The following is a 19,280-nucleotide window of genomic DNA, read 5'->3' as shown; positions in this document are numbered from 1 at the left end:
CACAGCGGTGTTGATGTCTGTGATGGGTGTATTGTTTAGTGTTTCGAAATGTTGTTCTGTTTCACTTGTGAAGGCCTCCCAGTTGGCTCTCTTATAATTAGTGTATGTGTGTCTGTGGCCAGCTGGGATGATTCTGGTTTTGGTAGTGATGATGATTGGAAGGTGATCAGAACCAAGGGTTTTGACCACTCCCCAGGATGTAGTGGGAGCGAGGTTTGGGGAGCAGAAGGTGATGTCTGGGGATGATGGGAAGAAGAGGGCTTGGTGTGGGATATGGGTATGTTGATGTAAATTGTTCAGTTTGAAAAGATGATCTGTCTGGGATGTAGAACCAGCCCTTTGTCCGTGTCAGGGTTGTTGACATGCCAGGCCGACGCCCTGGCGTTGAAGTCACCACCGAGGATGATGTTGGTATGTTAGTGATGTGGTGTATTTGTGGAGAGTAATTGTGCAGTACTCTGAGGGATGACTGGGGGGGGGGTTGTATGTGTTGGCGATTGTTATATGTGATTTGTTACCAGTGCATATTTTAATTGATTGTATTTCTGTTGTGGTGTCATGTGGGGGGAGAAGTGACTTTGTGTGCACACTGGTATCTGAGAAGGGAATGGATTTGTCTACCAGGGTGATGAGTCCACCACCACCGCTGTCGGCCTGGTCTTGTCGAATGGTGGTGAAGTTATGAAATGTAGGTGTTTTCTGTGCTCTGTGTAGTTTTATTTCTTGTAGGATGGCAATGTGTATGTTTTGTTGTTTGATGAATTGTGTGAGTTCTTGTTTTTGGTGTTTATGCCATCTAGGTTTAACTGAAGGATGTTTATGTTGTGTGTGCGATGTGCGTTGGCTGCTGCGGCATGGGGTGAGGTGGTGGTGTGGGTGGAGGGGAAGGGGTAGGAGAAGGTTGTGATGGAGGTAAGGGTTGGGGTGGATTAGGATGGGTTGGAATGGGAGGGGTTGGGGGATTGGATGGTGTGGGAAGAATTGATGGGTTGGGCTGAGGAGGTGTGAAGGAAGTAGGAGTAGGGTTGGTGGGGGGATTAGTGGGTGGGGGAAGGAGCATAAGGAGCAGATCCAGGTGTTTGTGTAATGTATTCTGGATGCAAGTGTTGTGCAGGTGTAATGAGTCCAGTTCTTGCAGGAATTGCGCCGAACTGAACCCTTTGTCTGTCGGCTCGACATGATAGGTTTTGAGCATGTTGGACATATGTATTTGTTGGTGGGTCCTGGATTGCTTTCAATGTCCCTGGCTAGAAGAAGTCGTCGAGAAATGATCGCAGGGAAGTCATTTCTCTATGTAGAAAAAACGGTGTTCCTGTATATGTTGTGTTGATAGATATTGTACGTGCCCAGGCGACCGAAGCCACTCCCAGGTACTCGGGCCCCTTGAGGGGCCGGGAGGTTTGTGGTGGTTTGGCCCCCATGATGTCCTCCTCTTCTCTTCGATAGCCTCTGGGGGATAGACCCACGGCTAAGACGTCACCGCTCCAGGCCAGAAAGGTAGTTGTGTATATTGGCCAAACATCATGCAAATGGGTTTGAGCTGGTATAAACTGTGTTCTATCTCCCACACCGAGGCAGTAGCAAGAGTTGGTTTCTGTCAAAGTGACCGTTTTACTGTAACAAAGTTTAATTTCTCTTCTGATAAAGTAACTAGTGTTTTTTCTCTCACCAGTATCAACTAAACCCTGCAAGTTGTTTAAGTATCAGTACTAATAATATGTCTTGACATTATATTGTGGAGTGTTCAAATAGAAGAGTTATACCCAGAAGTGTTAAATTCTGACTGGGGAATGTGACAGCTTTAACTCAACTTTAACCTTTTCACGCATGGATGGGGACGGAACATATTATGCTGCTCAAGAAATAACATATATTCCGTCTCTGTTCATGCCGCAGAATGCAAGTAAAATCCAAACATTCTACTTCTCAGGTAAACCATAAAATTATTCAGAGCAGATAATGATAAAGATGCTGATGATAATTTTGTGGGGACAGATGCGCCAGTGTGCGGTGAACATGAGAAGACCCGATATTCAGTGGCGAGACAGGAGAACGCCGAGGTGTCGTGTAGGGTGGATGCCAACCCTCCTCAGGTCACCTTCCACTGGACCTTCAACAACACTGCAGAGGCCATAGACGTCCCACATGGAAGGTTAAATCAACCATTCATCTCTATAATTATTAAATGACCATTTTGGTTTTTCTTCTGGTATCAAAAATTGTATGAAATGAACATCACCGGGTTTCCGGGGTTCTGTGTTGGCTGACCACATGGAAACTAGTATTTCACTGTAGTAGCCTACTTTCCTCACATGAGTATAACCTCTCTGTGTAGTTTTGTTGCCACCGGCCTGTCAGTCCCAGCAGAATGTATAGTAAGACTGATAACTGATTCCTGCTATTTTTGTAAAAGAATTTAGGGGTTTCATCAGACAAGGGATGGGGTTGGGGAGTTGGTGAGGTGCCAAGCAGTTAGGAAAGGCAGATTCTTATAGAATAAGAGCTATTCAGCGCTGATTTTAAGTTACAGGTCAGTGAATTGTGTACCTAAGAACTAAAACATATGAAAACTAGTCCTTACGAAATGTACAGTATATGTCTAGCAAACATAAACATAATTCCCCGTTTATTGAATGTCATGAAAGGGTTATCCATATATCGCCTGTAACACAAATGCCCAGTTCCATGCAGGAGTGAGGCCATGAAGGAAAGGCTACTCCCGGTTACATATATGAGTAATATTAATGTGATCTCCTGACACATTAGTATGCATTAAAAAAAAAAAAGTACTTTGTCATTCCTTTCTATTAAAATCTATATTGAATGACACTTTCCACATCGTCAGCGGAAAAGAATATATTGTTTTGTTACTCTCATATCCAGCAGCTCTGGTGTTATGTAAGTCCGTATCGCAAAATATACAAAGGATAACGAACCCATTGCTTTGGATTGCGTATTTTCGTATTTATTATTATTATTATTATTATTATGAGTATTATTATTATTATTATCGCCTGACAACTTTATAATTTTTTTTTTTTTATATATATGGAGGGGTTAGATTTACTCTTAGTTACCCCCTTCCCTACTACGGTTTAATCAAGTTGAAAAAACAGTTCAGTGGTAGGTTCACTAAGATAAGAAGTACATCAGGAAGAGGAGGAAAAAATTCCAGTTTTACGATGTAACAGGTTCGTGGTGGTGAAGACAGAATCTCGGCTGAACTACACGCCAATGACTGAGCTGGACTACGGCACGCTGCTGTGCTGGGCCAACAACAGTGTGGGCCTCCAGAGTCACCCCTGTGTGTTTCACATCATGCCTGCTGGTGAGATCAATCTCTCTCTCTCTCTCTCTCTCTCTATTTTATAGAAACAGTTAGGAATATTAGACACATTCTCTCTCTCTCTCTCTCTCTCTCTCTGTCTCGAGGTGGATGGAAAACAGGTAACAGGGAACATGAATGAAAAGTTGATAACAGGGAGAGCAAGAGTTCCCTTTTTTTTTTTAATCCTTAGGACTCAGCTGCTGACCTTCTTCCTAACTGACATTTATTAAGGTTGCAATAGCATGAAATGTATTTTTTTGTATCCAAGAAAGAAGGAACCAAAGGCCAGGGGCCCACAAATTGTTCCCTCCAAGAAAAAAGCAAAAACAAGATAACAGAGAGCCAAAGTCAAGATCCTTTCAGTTCAAGATGCCTGGACACTCTGCATTTGAAAGACTGGAGATCATAGGCACTAGGAAATACAGACAGAGGGAGACAGTTCCAGAGTTGATTCCCTGCATTCTTGAAGGACTGGGAGTAACGGTTAACTCTTGCATTAGAGAGTTAGACAGAAAAGAGATGAGAGTTTGTTGCTAGACGGATGCTATGCGCCAGCCGTAGTGATGGAGGGATGCAAACAGACAGTTCAAAGGAGCAGTGACCATTGAAGTAGCGAAAGAAAAGAGATAAAGATGCAATGGTGCGGCAAAGAGACAGAGGTTGAAGGAAGCCAGTAAGTTGAGCGTACTCTCATTAGCATTTTTTCTGTTTTCACCAAACTATTTCCACAGTACACACCACATTCTGTTTTCATTTTCTTCAGTTTTTAACATGGCGTCCCAGCACCTAGTCAAAATGACCTGGTAGGCTGGGGGTGGAGATATACCATAAATACCCCTACGTTTGGCCTCTCTCCAGGTATTTGTCAGATGAGATGTCTGTACCCTTTCCAATACTTTCTCAATATTCGTTGAAGAAGTGATGGCTAATGGGACAGACAGTGACTTTAATGGGTGACAGAAGATTATCTCCTCCAGTAAATGACTGAAGTTGACCTACAGCGACTGAACAAATATATATACGAGGCCTGCTGGTGAGTCCAGTTGTTGACAGGAAGTGAGTGACTGGCTATGTAAGTTACAAAAGTTAGGTTACACCAGCAGGTGACTGACTTGGAGTAGTGGGATATCACCCTTCTCTTCATTGCCCTGATTTAGCAGTTTGTGATGGAGAAAAAGGATGAAACGAAAACGGATTTCTAACTGGTGCGTCCGTGAGTAGCAAGGTTAAAATGTGGCTTGGTAGGTAGTGGCCGTATTTCACTTCCTTATTTTTCATCTGCAATTGCAGTTTCCACCATTGTTCAGTTATAATTTATCTTAGAAATTCATTTTCAGTGTCCTGAAGGCACCTCATAATGAACAGTTTAATTGTTTTTTCTTGTATTTTGTTCAGGTAAACCAGAACCGCCCCAGCACTGCCAGGTTCTGAATGTGGCTCTCACCTCCCTACACCTCAAATGTCTGCCCGGTGACGATGGTGGCTTTAGACAGAGCTTCCTACTTCAGGTAATGCTTCACTCCCATTCATTCTCACACTTCTTATTAAATATTTGCCTGGGAACAGTGGCTGCTCTCAGGCGAGGTTTCTTCTTTAGGTAATGTCGATTTAATCACTCACTCACCCACATTTTCTTACACATGTGCTGACTTAAGAACCTAGAGATGTGGGGCCTAATAACATAATTCTGACCGTAATAATCTCGTGTTGACACTTCCCAGAAAACGCAGGAGTGAACAGGGTTAGTCATATGTTTCAGAAGGACACTGATGTAAAAGAGGGAGAGGATTAATAGAAGGCGAGATACCTGAGGAACACCAGGACCATTTTATATAAATGAAGGATTAGAACAATTCTATGAATCATGAGTGATACCATATGAGCTCTGCATTGAGTGACAAGCCAAAGGGTTTCCTGTACCCAGGAAACCATTTACTATGCTGGGTAGTAACCATATAACAGGGGTTTCTGGCAGGGTTCAGTGTCCCCCAGATTCCCCTATCCAAAATCACTAAGTCATGGCAGTCGTTTCAGAGATCCTCAGAGGACCTGATACCTGCCTGGGGCCCCAGCCAAATGGGCAGACTCGCGTGGCCATGTGGAATGTGAGAGGTGTGAATGAGGAGAGCAAGAGTGTGGAAGTAGTGAATGTGTTCAAGAGTGCGAGATATGCTGTGGTGGCATTGTGTGAAATGAAGATGAAAGGGTGCAAAGTGGAGTGGGAGGGTGTGAAATGTGTAAAATCGGGAATGAATGGGAGAGGAAGATGTAAGGAAGGAGTTGCTTTGTTGATGAGTAAGGTGTGGCAGAGTGGAATGAGAGACTACAAATGTGTCAGCTCAAGGTGAATGTATGTCAAGTTCAAGTTTGAGAAGGTGAAAGTGGCAGTGATTGTAGCATATGCACCGTGTGAGGACAGGAGTGAGAGAGAGAGAAAGACAGGTTTTGGGATGAGCTGCGTAAAGTAGTGGGAGAAATGCCCAGGACCTTTAACTGATCGTGATGGGGGATTTGAATGGAATTGTAGGCACTGGTCCTGAGGATGATGTAATAGGTTGTTATGGAGTACCAGGGGAAAATGATAATGGGAATCGACTAAAGGATATGTGTCGGGAGAGGAGGTTGTGCATTAGCAATTCATATTTCGAACACAAAGATGCACGTAAATATACATGGTATAGAGGAAACGGGGATTGTGTTGAAAGAAGTCTGATTGATTACGTGATTGTAGAGAGGTCGATGATGGGAATGGTTGCTGATACGAGGGCTGTGAGGGGATTATGTGGAGATCTGTCACATCATATGATCGTGGTATGGAAGATCAAGCTGAAAGGAGTGAGGTGGATCAAGAGAGAGAGGAGCAGTCAGGGAGAAAGACTGAAAGTTGAGAAGCTGAGGATCAAAGAAATGGCAGATGATTATAGGACCAAAGTAGAGGACGAGTTAGAATCAGTGAACTGGAATGAAATGGATCTTGACAGCCTGTGAAATGGTATAGGGATTGCATAGTTAGGAATGCTAAAGTGGTGTGTGGTGTGGCAAGAGTATCAACAAAAAGGAAGGGTACGGCATGGTGGGATGAGGAGGTTAAGAGAGCAGTGGAGGAAAAGAGGAAGAAGTGGCTAAAGTGGTTAAAGGATTGGGATTCAGTTGAAATAAGAACTGAGCATATCGAGAGCAAGAAGAGGAAAAAGAAGGAGGTAAATGATGATGTGGGAAGAAAAATGAATGTGACCTATACTGAAAATAGGAAGTTATTCTGGAAAGAGGTGCGGAAATGTAGAAGTGAAAGCAGAAAGAATTGTGATGGTATGAAAGATGCAGGTGGTAGGTTACTAACCCATGGAGATGAAGTAAGGACCAGATGGAAAAAATATTTTGAAAGCCTGATGAATGGGAATAGAGAGAGCAAAGCAGCTGTAAACATGATTGATTTTGGGGATGTGCAGAGACGGAATGCAGTGCCAGGAGACGTGACACTCGCACAGGTGAAGAGCGCTGTGAAACGACTGAAAAATGGGAAAGCAGCTGGGGTTGATGAGGTGTATGCAGAGATGCTTAAGTGTAGTGGAAAGAGTGGAATGAAGTGCTTGTTGGAGATATGTAAGAAGGCATGGATGAGTGAAACTGTGCCTGCAGAGTGGAAAAAGGCTGTGATTGTACCCCTGTACAAAAATAATGGAGAGTGAAGTGAGTGCAAGAATTATCGTGGCATAAGTTTATTGAGTGTGATAGGGAAAGTATATGGAAGAATTATTATAGAGAAGGTAAGAGAGATATCAGAAGTCCTAGTGAGTGATGATCAGGGTGGCTTTAGGAGTGGCAGAGGCTGTGTGGATGAAGTATTTGCAGTGAGACAGATAGCAAAGGCTTGTGAGAAGGACCATAAGGTGTTTATGGCATTCAAGGATCTGCAAAAAGCATACGACAAAGTATACAGAGAGGGATTGTGGAAAGTTTTGCACATGTATGGTGTAGATGGTAAGCTGCTAGGTGCTGTCAAGTTTTTATGATGGTAGCAAAGCATGTGTATGGGTTAATGGGCATCTAAGTGAATGGTTCACAATCGGTGTGGGTGTGCGACAAGGTTGTGTGATGTCCCCATAGTTGTTCAGTATATATATATGGTCGGGGTGATGAGAGAAGTAAAAACGACTAATTGAGAGAGGTGTGGCGTTGGTAATGAATGGTGATAGATGGAATATCTCAAATTTGTTGTATGCTGATGATGTGGTACTGCTTGCAAGTACCGGACAAGAACTTGGGAGGCTAGTGGAGAGTTGTGCTGATGTCTGTGAGCGTCGTGCCTTGAGAGTAAATGTAGAGAAGAGTAAAGTGATGGTTATTGAGAGAGAAGGTGACTCCCAGTGATGTCACAGTGAATGGAGAGAGACTGGAAATAGTGAGAGAGTTCAAATTCTTGGGTAGAGTGATAAGAGAGGAAAATCTGCAAAAGAAGTTGAAAGTAGAGTGACATAAGGAAGAAAAGTAGCTGGTGCAATGAAGGCCTTGATAAGAAACAGAGGCTTGAGTGTTGCAGCTGCACGAGGCTTACATGAGGAAGTATTAGTGCCAGCTTTAACATTTGGGTGCGAGACTATGGTGTGGCATGAAAATGAAAAGTCAAGAGTAAGAGCAGTGGAGATGGGACTGCTGATGAATGTACGTGGAGTACAGAGGGTGGATAGGATACGAAATAATGTGATTCGTGAAAGGTGTGGAGTGAGGAAGTCGGTGGACACCAGAATAGAAGAGAGTGTCCTGAGATGGTATGGTCATGTGGAAAGAATGGATAATGATGAAAAAGGTATACCTGAACGAATTTGAAGGAGGAAGGAGGCGAGGTAGGCCAAGGAGAAGGTGGAGAGATAGTGGATGAGTGTTTGAGGAAGAGAGGTTTGGAAGTCAGTGAGGCTAGGGAACTGACAAGAGATCGAGCTGGCTGGATGAATGTTGTGAGGAGAAGTGTATGATCAGGGATTTTGGCACCCCTCATGAGAGTGGCAACGTCCGGATTGACTCAGTCGGATATTTGTGTGAAGCTGCAGAATGTGGTGAATGTTTTTGGCGTATCCGGTAGAGCCAGGATTCCGGGGGCTTGAATGATGAGTGAATGGAAGTGTGGCCTATTTGATTTGGGCAAGTTTGTGCTGCCTTTGGGTGGGAAAGGAGTTCTGGATGATGATGATGATATATATCTCTATATATATATATATATATATATATATATATATATATATGGAAGCCATGACGACAGAAAGAGGTGAACCTATGGGTAGTCCCTTGTGTTGCCTATGTTGCTCTCGACTGAAAGTAAATGATACAAATTCAACACACATCGATATTCGTTATATATAGTCAGAACTTGGTAATGGCAGTTTGTCATCATTGATGTCGTCCACTGCTCTCCGTACTGCTTGCATGGCCCCGTCTTTGGGGACGTTGGTGAAGAGTGACTTTATGTCGAAGCTTGCCGTTTACTGATATCTAATTTCCTTATGTTACACATAAATCAGCACAATTATTCCCAAGTGGGAAGAAGCTGCTATCATTAAGAAACATAAAAAAAAAAAAAATCTTGGAAGCAGTTCCTACTTGATAAAAACAAAATGTTACCAACCATAGGGAGGGATTGTTCAGTCTGTGTTGGTGTACAGTAAGGACAGCACTAATGTCGCAATGAGAGATGAGTTGGACGACATAATTATTTTTCTAGAGGTAACCAATCATGCTGCAACACATGAAAGGAGGAGCGAATTTCCGAAGATGGGTTCTGTGTAGTCCGAAACTTAAGAGAAAGAATTCAGGCTCTATCCTGTGTATCTCTACTACCCAACATTTCCATATATCTATCTATCTATCTATATATCTATCTATCTATCTATCTATATATATATATATATATATATATATAATCATCATCATCAGCCGTTTGAGTATCCACTGCAGGACTGGCCTATCCCGACCGAAGTCGGGATCATACAGCCAATGTATCTCTACCAAGTGGCTTAGGCTGTCTAGTAGAGATTGTATGTAGGGTGAGAAATGCTTGTAAGTGTAATGGTAGTGTTGGAGTGGCTTTGGATGTGTGTGTACTCTGTGAACCAAGTGTAATCGGCCCGTGCAAGCCGACTGGGTGCAAGCATGCTTTATAGTAAGCGACACTGGTTCAAGCACAGCACCCCTGGTGTCCGCCAATGTAGTACGTGGCCGGGTGAACACTCCCAAAGTTTATTACCCTGACGGGGCGCGAACCCTGGCTCACCCATGTACGAAACGCACACTCTACCACTGTACAACAGAGGCTCTCTCTCTCTCTATATATATATATATATATATATATATATATATATATATATATATATATATATATATATATATATATATATATATATACAGTATATGGGTTTATGTTTGTGTATAGATAGCTCTCTCTCTCTCTCTCTCTCTCTCTCTCTCTCTCTCTCTCTCTCTCTCTCTCTCTCTCTCTCTCTCTCTCTCTCTTTCTCTCTCTCTGTATATATATATATATATATATATATATATATAGTGTGGTAGATGGGGGCGCTCACCATCCACTCACTCGATGTAGTGCTGATATCGGGTGTCTGCTCTTTCCTCTCTTCCATCCTTCTTTCCTTCCATCCTCTTCTGTTCTTTCCTTCATTCTTTCCTCGTCCTTCTGCCTGCGGGTGACTTTACACTCCCTCTTCTGTCTTTCTTTCCTTCATTCTTTCCTTTTCCTTCTGCCTGTGGGTGACTCTATACTGAGTGAGAAGCCAAATGGTTTCCTGTACACCTGGAAACCATTTACTACGCTGGGTGGTAACCATATAGCCAAATTTTGGCACCTGGTGGTTTAGTGGTTAATTATTGCGCTCCAGTCGGATTGAGCCGGTGAAGTTTTATATCCAAGGGGTTGATTGCTCATGTAATGCCACTCAGGGATGAGTGAGACTGGTCAATCTCATCTTAAATGTCGAGACCAACTGCCTAGCCCCGGGTTTCTACGCTCCTCATGGGGCAATATAGGATTGGTTGATGGATGGATGGATATATATATACAGTTTGCTCGCAAAGTGTGTGAGAGATTGGGTGGTCCGCGTGACCTTGCACAGTGTGAATTCACGCACTGAGAATACATATTCTTATGGGAAAATTTCATATGGGTATTACCCCCTCATACCTGGGCCTTTTTTGGCTCTCAGGGACATAATAAAGGTCAAATTTTTCAGACACTGTACTACAGATATAGCTACAATAACAAAAATATGGGTAGTCACCTTAACAACAGTAGACAACAGGCCTGACGGACTTAATAACAATGGTTCCGAGGCACGGCACCACAGAGTGCCCCCGCCATCATCCTGGCCGCACCACGCTTGTTTAACTGTTGCCAATGTTGAATTCCAGGCTTTGACAAAGAAAGTTACGGCCTGTCTAATGTTACATTTCTTCCAGAATGCAGCAACAGTCATTATGCTGGGGGTTTCAGGTGTGCCAGGTGAAGCAGGTGAGTCAGGTGGGGCTGTGGAGGTGGAGGGGGAGGTGGCTGGTAAGTCAGGTGGGGCAGTGGAGGAGGAGGGGACGGCAGCGGGCGAGTCAGGGGAGGTGGTGAGGGGAGGATCATCCCTCTCCTTGCTACTGCACACATCTTCGGCAATTTCCTTCATCCCTTCTTGCTTGTTTGTTTCATTCCTCATCTTGTTATGGACGTATTGGTGGTAAAACAACTTGGTATTCACGAAATAATCGTCATTGTTATAGAAAATGGGTATCTATTCTGACTTACCATTATTGCCAGAAACGTTATTGTCGAAGTTGTTATTGGCGAGATCTTACTGTAGACTCCTCTTGAGCACCTTCCCCACGAGCCTCTAAGTCACTATTGGCGCGTTATGTGGGGTGGGGGTCGTGTACTGATGGAAAATGGCGTTTTTGAGCCACTCTTTGCCTCTACCTCGTGTTTTGTGAAGTAAACTTGCGCATTCAAGGTTTTTGGTTATTATTTTTGGTCAGTCGGGCACAATGCAATTCGCACACTCTGACCTCAAGCAGTAGGGGAGTGAACTGTATATATATATATATATATATATATATATATATATATATATATATATATATATATATATATATGTGTGTGTGTGTGTGTGTGTGTGTGTTTATATATATATATATATATATATATATATATATATATATATATATATATATATATATATATATATATATATATATATATATATATATACACACTGTATAGAGAGAGAAAGAGATACTAGCAGGGGTAACTGGAGTTGCTGGGCCAAAACGGCGATAACTCTAAACCTATTTGTTCTAGTTCAGTCTTTCTTTCTACTTTAAAATGACCATGTAGGCTACCTCTAATACTTTTGAAGAGAGATTATAACAGACCAGGAACATTCTTTTTTAGCTTTCACAGACTAACACACAGTATTTGTGTGCATTTGTTTACTATTACCGTTGTCCTCAAATGACCTCCTAACGGTGACATCAAATGACCTCAGAGGTCAATCTCACATAGGTCTTGTGAAAAATAATCACATCATCCTGGTAGCTCATGGCTGTCTTCCAATGTTGTCCGCCCACTACCCTCTACATCAGACGATCAAAGGTGGCCGGAGCGTTATACAACCCAAAGGGCATAACGATAAACTTGTCAGTGTCCCCGGCCGTGTGAGAATGCTATCTTCTCCCTATCTGCATCTTCCATTATGACCTGGTGGTACCCTGACTTCAGGTCCAGCATCGAGAACTACTATGCTCCGACCATCACATCAAAGGTGTCGTCCATCATTGGCAGAGGGTAGGAGTCCTTGACAATGACGTCATTGAGGGCCTCCAGGAAACATCCTCCTTCTTGCCAGCATGACTGCAGATGTCCATGGACTGTTGAGTCTTTCAATGAGGCCCTATTGGCATAAATCTTCCATCACCTTCTATCTCTGGGTGGTGAGCTGGAGCTATCCTTTGAGAGGCTTGTTTTATCGGCTGATCACCTGACTTAGTGTGGTGGTCCACCAGGTCAGAGCATCCCAGGTCCAAGTCTGTGTTGAAAATACTTTGGCATACTTCACCAAGACCTTTTCAACTGCTCGATCTGTGGCTTCTTTAAACACTGGACACTCCTGGCAAACAGATATCACAAGTGGTCAGGTAGTTCTTCCTGGGGCATAACCGTAGGCTGCTCCTCATGCATGCACTGCTTGGTGGCTCCTAATTGACTTCTTCGCACAACCCCACAACTGTGCCGTGGTGTATCAACTTAGGACGAAGTGAAAAGTTGATTATGATGACGGGTAGCGTACTTGCTCTGCCTTAGGGTTAACCAAAGTCCTTCCACCATCACTCCCTCTTCTATCATGCCATGGCTCCTGCGTTCCACCAATCCCAGGGCAGTGTGCAGAGTGCCGTTGACCCTGCAAGGAGCAGCATATCTGCCTCTGGGGTCTGTCTCGTCATCACTAGCAGACTTCCATGTTACACGGCCTTCAGTGGAACATTCCTTCCCTCTAGCCACATTTGAATCGAATGAAAGTCAAGCAGGCAGCATTGGCACACCAGGTAGTCAAAGTCAAGGATGCAGAGATCCTCGATATTGACAACATACAGGGTTTGCTTCTCTTCCTTCCCTGCCAGCAGTATCCATCCTGACGTCTACTTTTCCTCTTAGCTCAGCACAGTGCCCAGTGACTAAACATAGTCACTGCAAAGTCTCTGGAAGCTGCTGATGACTCACCACATCCAGCCACACTAAAGTCTTCTCTGATCCAGTGTCGACGACCACTGGTTAGGCTACTCCTTCAATCTCACCATCCACCTGATAAATGGCAGGTGTAGCTCTCTTGCACAAGGTCACATGTGGGGCACTCTTGGCATAGGATGACTGCTGCCCCATTGCACTAGCCATCCCTAGTTTCCCTCTTTAAGGGGACTGCTCTGCCTTCTCTTGTTGGGTATTCTGTTTACAGTCCTTGTTCAGGTGTTCCTGTTGCCCACAAGCCCAACACTCTGCCGTCTTATTGATGCGGCTGCCGTCATCTTTTTGTTGATCTCTCTTCCTCTTGTTGCAGTCTTCCTATCAGTGCCCAGTCTAACGCAGTAGAAGCACGCTTTGCTAAATGTACCCATGCTCTTCACTGAGTCCTTAAATGCCTTGAAACCAGCACTAAAGTCCAGGTGGAAGCTTGAGTAGCTAGACTTTCAGTAGGACTCAGACTCAGGGGCACTGGCCAGGGCTTCCTGCAGGCTCGCTGGTTTGGCCTGGTTTACCTGAACCTTCAGCTGGGAACTGTCCAGGGCATCGATGAACTGAATCTGAAGCAGCACCATGAGAAGGTCAGAACTGAATTCTGGATAATCTTTAAGTGCCAAACTCCCTAAGTCCTGGGCCAGTTCTTGTAGAGGCAGCCCTCTCCTGTGGGTGCAAGTCCAAAACCGGGACCTAAAGACCTCCCACTGATGTTTTATATATATATATATATATATATATATATATATATATATATATATATATTGTATATATATATATATATATATATATATATATATATATATATATATATATTTTTACGGTAGCGCCAGCCCGGGGCTATTACAAAAAGACAACAAGGTAGTTTTAGATGATTGGCCTCCACTGCGTTGTGAAAATAACACAGACCCCGGCACTCACACTCCGTAAACTAGAGAAAAACTGCGCTACGGAAGAATTATCACTTAAGTACACAACACTCTGTACTTTGATAGTAACAAACGGAACAGCCTACCTATGGATCTAGCCTACTATCGTCACTACCGGAAATAATACCGCCCGAGACAGTCTACAGGAACACCTCCCACTTATTTCCGATGGTGACGAATTTCTACTTAACCCGTGTCCAAGGGGGAACGCAGTTGATAGCTCACGATAGTTCTCACTAGCCTTGTGCAAGGAGATGGGATTGAACTGTGTAGGGGTTAGGGGTGTGTGTGTATGTACGTATGTTGGGGATCGTTAACCCGTCACGTCCCGAGGTTTTCCGCACCTATGACATCCCCCAGTCCCGAGCCTTTTTGGAAATTTTTTTTTTTTGCTAAAACTTCTGCTTAGGTCGAGAAACGAAGGAAAATCACAAAGAAAGTGGTTCCCACGGTCTATAAGTGGTCCGTACAGGTGCGGTTCCCCCCGGCAGGTATCGTGTTCTGTAATGGGCTGGATATGCGTTTACGTTTTCTGTGGTAAGGAATAATGGGAGAAACAACACACAACACTTCTATGTTTATTGAATTTGAACTAATAAACAATAACAGTAACAATATAATGGATTTCAGACACATATATATGAAAAATAAGCATTGTACCATCGCGCGAGCATAGCGAGTTTGGTCCGAGTCGTAACATGCTATATGCTAAGTGTCTGGTATGAGTGAACCTATCATTTTTTCTATTTGTATACTTCTGCTTCAATGACATTTTACCAATTACAACTGTTTATAAGTGTTTTCAGATGTTTTCATTCATTATGATGACATGCAGCATAAGTATAGCGCACATCAGCTTAGTAAGCGCACTCGCTATGACTCGTATTTCAACATACCATATTGTTTTATCACTTTCCAATTATTTTCCCCTTTACATAGAACCTTTCCTCCACCACTGTAAAAGTTTTCAATTATTTTCATTCATTACGAGGGCATTTAGCGATATGCTAGCGCATATTCACGTAGCAACCACGATCTCAAACACTCGTGTTTCATCATCTACTTTATTTATTCACTCCACTTATAATTTCCCACTTACATTACACACGTTTACACCCCTATAATGCACTGTACATACTTACTGCCATTATTTATTCAAGTGAGCGTGAGAATATCGCATGAAAATACCCTCGCAAGGAATGTTTCGACCAACGTAATACTCACACACTTATATACTAATTCTACACATATATTACACAATTTACCACTTGCTGACTTTTATTTTCACTAATAGGTGTCTTATTCATTCAACTGAGCGTCAGGAAATCGCATCTCTATACACACGCTATGAATATTTGACTTAGAATATATATCAGCACTTACAATAATTTGAACTTATATTATACCCGTAAGAATTTCCAATAATAGTAATTATATAATTACGGGCCGTATTTATTGCACTGAGCGACAGAATATCGCATCATAAAACCCTCGCTATGTAAGTTTCAACTTAGGGCAGATTTATATACTTACATACAATGTTTTCACTTATGTTCTACCCGTATGCACTTTATACTAATATTTGGAGATCAACATGACTGATAATTTCACTGAGCGTCTGTCTGTCGCATTTACCTCATAATTTCTGCGTCCTTTCGCATTCACACCATACTAAAATTGAATCAGTGTGTGATATTCACTAAAACATGGGTGAATACAGAGACCCACGTCACACTGCACGCACTCATAGCGGGTGTCCTTCCTCTGTGTCGTGAGTCTCACCTGGGAATTACTGCACACGTGACACCTGCGTTGGGGCCTAGGTCTGTTTGGCTGGGGAGGGATAGGAGTGGGTAAATGGCGGCCGGATATTCTCAGGGGAGTTTGGGCAATAGGGGCAGTGCGGGTGCGATGTTGGGGCCTTTCAACAGCATACTTTGCAAAGATTTCTCTTGTGAGCTCCCTCACAAACCCTTCAAATGTTTCCTGAACTCCTGTTGTCATGGCGTGAAGGTGGTGGCAATTCAGAGCAGTGATATCTAGCAAGTGAAAGAACAGTTTTTTATACCACTTCATCGTGGTCCTGGCACACTCTACCGTCGATATCATGGAGTCTGACTGGTCCACGAGGCGCATGTTTATATTTTGATCCATGACACACTCAGGTTTCCAAACACGACGCCTGTTCTCGCTACGGTAATCTACGGAATCAGTACGGTGCATCAAGGGGCGGTGAACTGTGGACAAGAGGCTTACTTCTCTGTTGTGGTTCCACGTTGTTGCAAGGATGTTGTTGGCTTTGAAGAAGACAACCTCATTCCTTGCAAGTTTCCGCCCTACCTTGGCCATGTGACGCCGGTTCACCTTTACGGTTCCACAGACTCCCGTTTCATGCGTGTGAAGATAACGAGCGAGAAGAGGGCTAGTGTACCAATTGTCGAGGTAGAGAACGTGACCACGATGAAGGTAGTCTTCTATCATCGTCTTTACCACTGCTCCCGACAGTCCAATACTTCGATCTTCTATTATGTCTGTCTGTGCACCAGTGTACAAGACTATGTCTTGCACGTATCCAGTCCTACAGTCACACATAACAAAGATCTTGAACCCAAAACGGTGCCTTTTGCTGGGTATATACTGTCTGAATGAAATATTGCCTCTCCACAACACGAGACTCTCGTCTATGACGAGGTCTCTATAGGGATAGAATGAGGAACGAAAGCTTTGCCTGAGGTGCTCAAAGACCAACCTAATTCGCCTCATTTTATCAGTGTTGTTTGTATTTGCAGGATCATGAGCATCATAGAAATGGAGGCGACTTAGAATTTGTTGAAACCGATTACGGCTCATCACTTGACCAAATATTGGGGTAAACATAACAGGGTCCCTAGTCCAGTAAGCAGGAATTCTATTCTTTCTTATAATACCCATCAAAAGGACCAGGGCAAAAAATAAGAACATTTCTGGAAGGGAGACAGGGTAATCATAGATGATAGAATGCCTACTCCTTGTTCCCAATCTTTCACTCTCTAGGTGCTGGGCGCTTGCAAACAGGTTGGTTTGGTATACAATCTGATCAACAAATGCCTCACTGAAAAACAGGTGGAAAAAATCCAACCTGGTGGAATTACGGTGAATTCCTGGAGCAATGCAGCCAGATCGCCCCTGCTCAGTGAAGGGGTGAATGAGGGGAGAAAAATCACTCCCATCCTCCCAGTCTCACGACACAAATCCCTCGTCCCCATCATCCCCATCACCGCCTTCGTCTGGGTGGGGAGGAGATCCTGGTTGGGGAGGTGGGGGAGAAGGAGTGCAGAGGGCTTCCCCACTGTCACTCCTCTTCCCTCTGCCTTTACCCTTTCCCTTTCCCTTACCCTTACGGCCTTGAGGAACATTAGGGGGCTGTGGGGATGAAATAGGGGAATATTGGGGAGCAGAAGACGTGCTGGGGAGTGGTTCCTCCCCACCTTTCCCCTCCATGACAACACCACGTGCTTTCTCACACACCCTAGCTCGACCACGTGATAGGGGATATTGGGGAGCATAAGACGTGCTGGGGAGTGGTTCCTCCCCACCTTCCCCCTCCATTACAACACCACGTGCTCTCTCATGCACCCTAGCTCGACCACGTGTTAGGGGATATTGGGGAGCATAAGACGTGCTTTGGAGTGGTTCCTCCCCACCTTCCTCCTCCCTCACAACCCCACGTGATAAGGAACGCACCCGCACTGGCCCACGCGATCCACTACACTGCCTCACACTACGTAGGGAGAGCAATGACTCACTCACGTCACTCTCACTTTCCCTAATCCTCCCTGGACACTCCCTTTCACTCCCCACTCCCTCCACTTGACTTCCTAACTCCCCAAACAAAATGCTAGGCCCATACCTGCTCATACGACGTGGTGTGTGCTCTGGGCCACGATGTGTTATCACCTCACGTCCATACCACGTGGCAGCATGTTCCACGGCTCTGTCTTCGTCCTCATCCTTGTCCTCGTCCTCGAATTCTGGTTCCAAATCACGCTGGGGATAGGGATAGGATATTGCACGTGCCTTCTTTGCCTGCTGCCCCTCTCTAGCAGCACGGTAAGTCACGTACTGCCGCTTCCTGGAAGACGGAACTTCCTCGTCACTGCTGGTGGTTTCTTCCTCCTCTGGCTGCACATAATCCTTGTGCATATCCTCATCGTCCAGTGGGGAATCACTGTTGCCGGTAAAGGTGTCCAGGGCGACTTGAATTTCGCTCTCTGAGAGACCTCTCTTAGCCATGTCCTGAGCAGGACCGTGGCTACCAGGTGAGTGGACGAGTGGTGGGCTAGCGCGGATCGCGCGGGGTCGCCGAGTGTCCCCGCCTGGTGGCAGGTAGGGGAAGGTCATGCGAGGGTATGTACCACAAATCAAGCGCGAATTTTGAAAATTGTCGAAATTATGCACATTGCAATTGCACGACGTACCGGTACGTCGCCGGGACTGGCAAATGCAAATCGTTGCAACGTACCCATACGTCGACGGGACGGGGCTGGTTAATAAAGGCAGCGAGAGGACCACGGTGAGCCAGCCTGGCCCTCCAAAGGCAACACAGTCACAAAATCAAATCAAATAACTACTTCCCTCAGTCAGCAAACAAAAGAATAAAATGGACTTAAATGAAAATGCCAGCTCGGCTTAGAGACACCGATGTGTTCTCTCTATACAAAAATATGACTGGGGAGAGAGAGAGTGTACAGACACACACGATACTGAAGCTGGTTGGGAAGACACTACACGAATGCTAGGCTCGTGTGCAGCCAAGCGTGAACGCATGAATCAGATTAATTAATAAGGAACCTAAATTCGTGCCCCTCTCTCTCTACAATGAATTGGTACTTCTAATGCAAGCAAAACATCATTAAATATACTGGTAGCTCACATAAGACAATCAAAATAATCAAATGCATTCTCAGCATGGTATTAAAAAAAATTGCCCTCAGTGGCAGGAACGAAAGAAACAAAAGAACTTGTAACACTTGCTAATTTAAACTCCGCGAATGACACGGATACTGCATAATCCCCTAGCCCAGCTGTAATGGCTGCACCCGTGGGAACGGACAGGCGGACAGCGTAACAATATATATATATATATATATATATATATATATATATATATATATACAGTATATATATATATATTAATATCATCTCGATCCCACGCCTTTAGCCTGTTTTCTTTCTGCCATGCTAAAATAATGTGCAGACTCTGTGATTTGCA

The 19,280-nt window shown here is 44.1% G+C and overlaps 1 protein-coding gene across 1 annotated transcript in view; it reads left to right on the top strand.

Moving 5' to 3' along the window:
* Positions 1 to 19,280, top strand: part of LOC145405506 (neural cell adhesion molecule 2-like) — a 119,447-nt gene that overhangs the window by 50,533 nt on the left and 49,634 nt on the right. The window contains exons 5-7 of the mRNA XM_080276852.1: positions 1,996 to 2,152; positions 3,192 to 3,328; positions 4,724 to 4,836. Of these exons, the coding sequence (XP_080132978.1) occupies positions 1,996 to 2,152; positions 3,192 to 3,328; positions 4,724 to 4,836 (407 nt within the window). The remainder of the gene's footprint in view (positions 1 to 1,995; positions 2,153 to 3,191; positions 3,329 to 4,723; positions 4,837 to 19,280) is intronic.

Source organism: Coenobita brevimanus, chromosome 67, assembly GCF_032717465.1.
Source record: "Coenobita brevimanus isolate Jiangsu-jjx chromosome 67, ASM3271746v2, whole genome shotgun sequence".
In the NCBI taxonomy this organism is placed as follows: domain Eukaryota; kingdom Metazoa; phylum Arthropoda; class Malacostraca; order Decapoda; family Coenobitidae; genus Coenobita; species Coenobita brevimanus.
The sequence above is the reverse complement of the archived record's forward strand: the minus strand, read 5'-3'. Positions and strand labels throughout refer to the sequence as shown.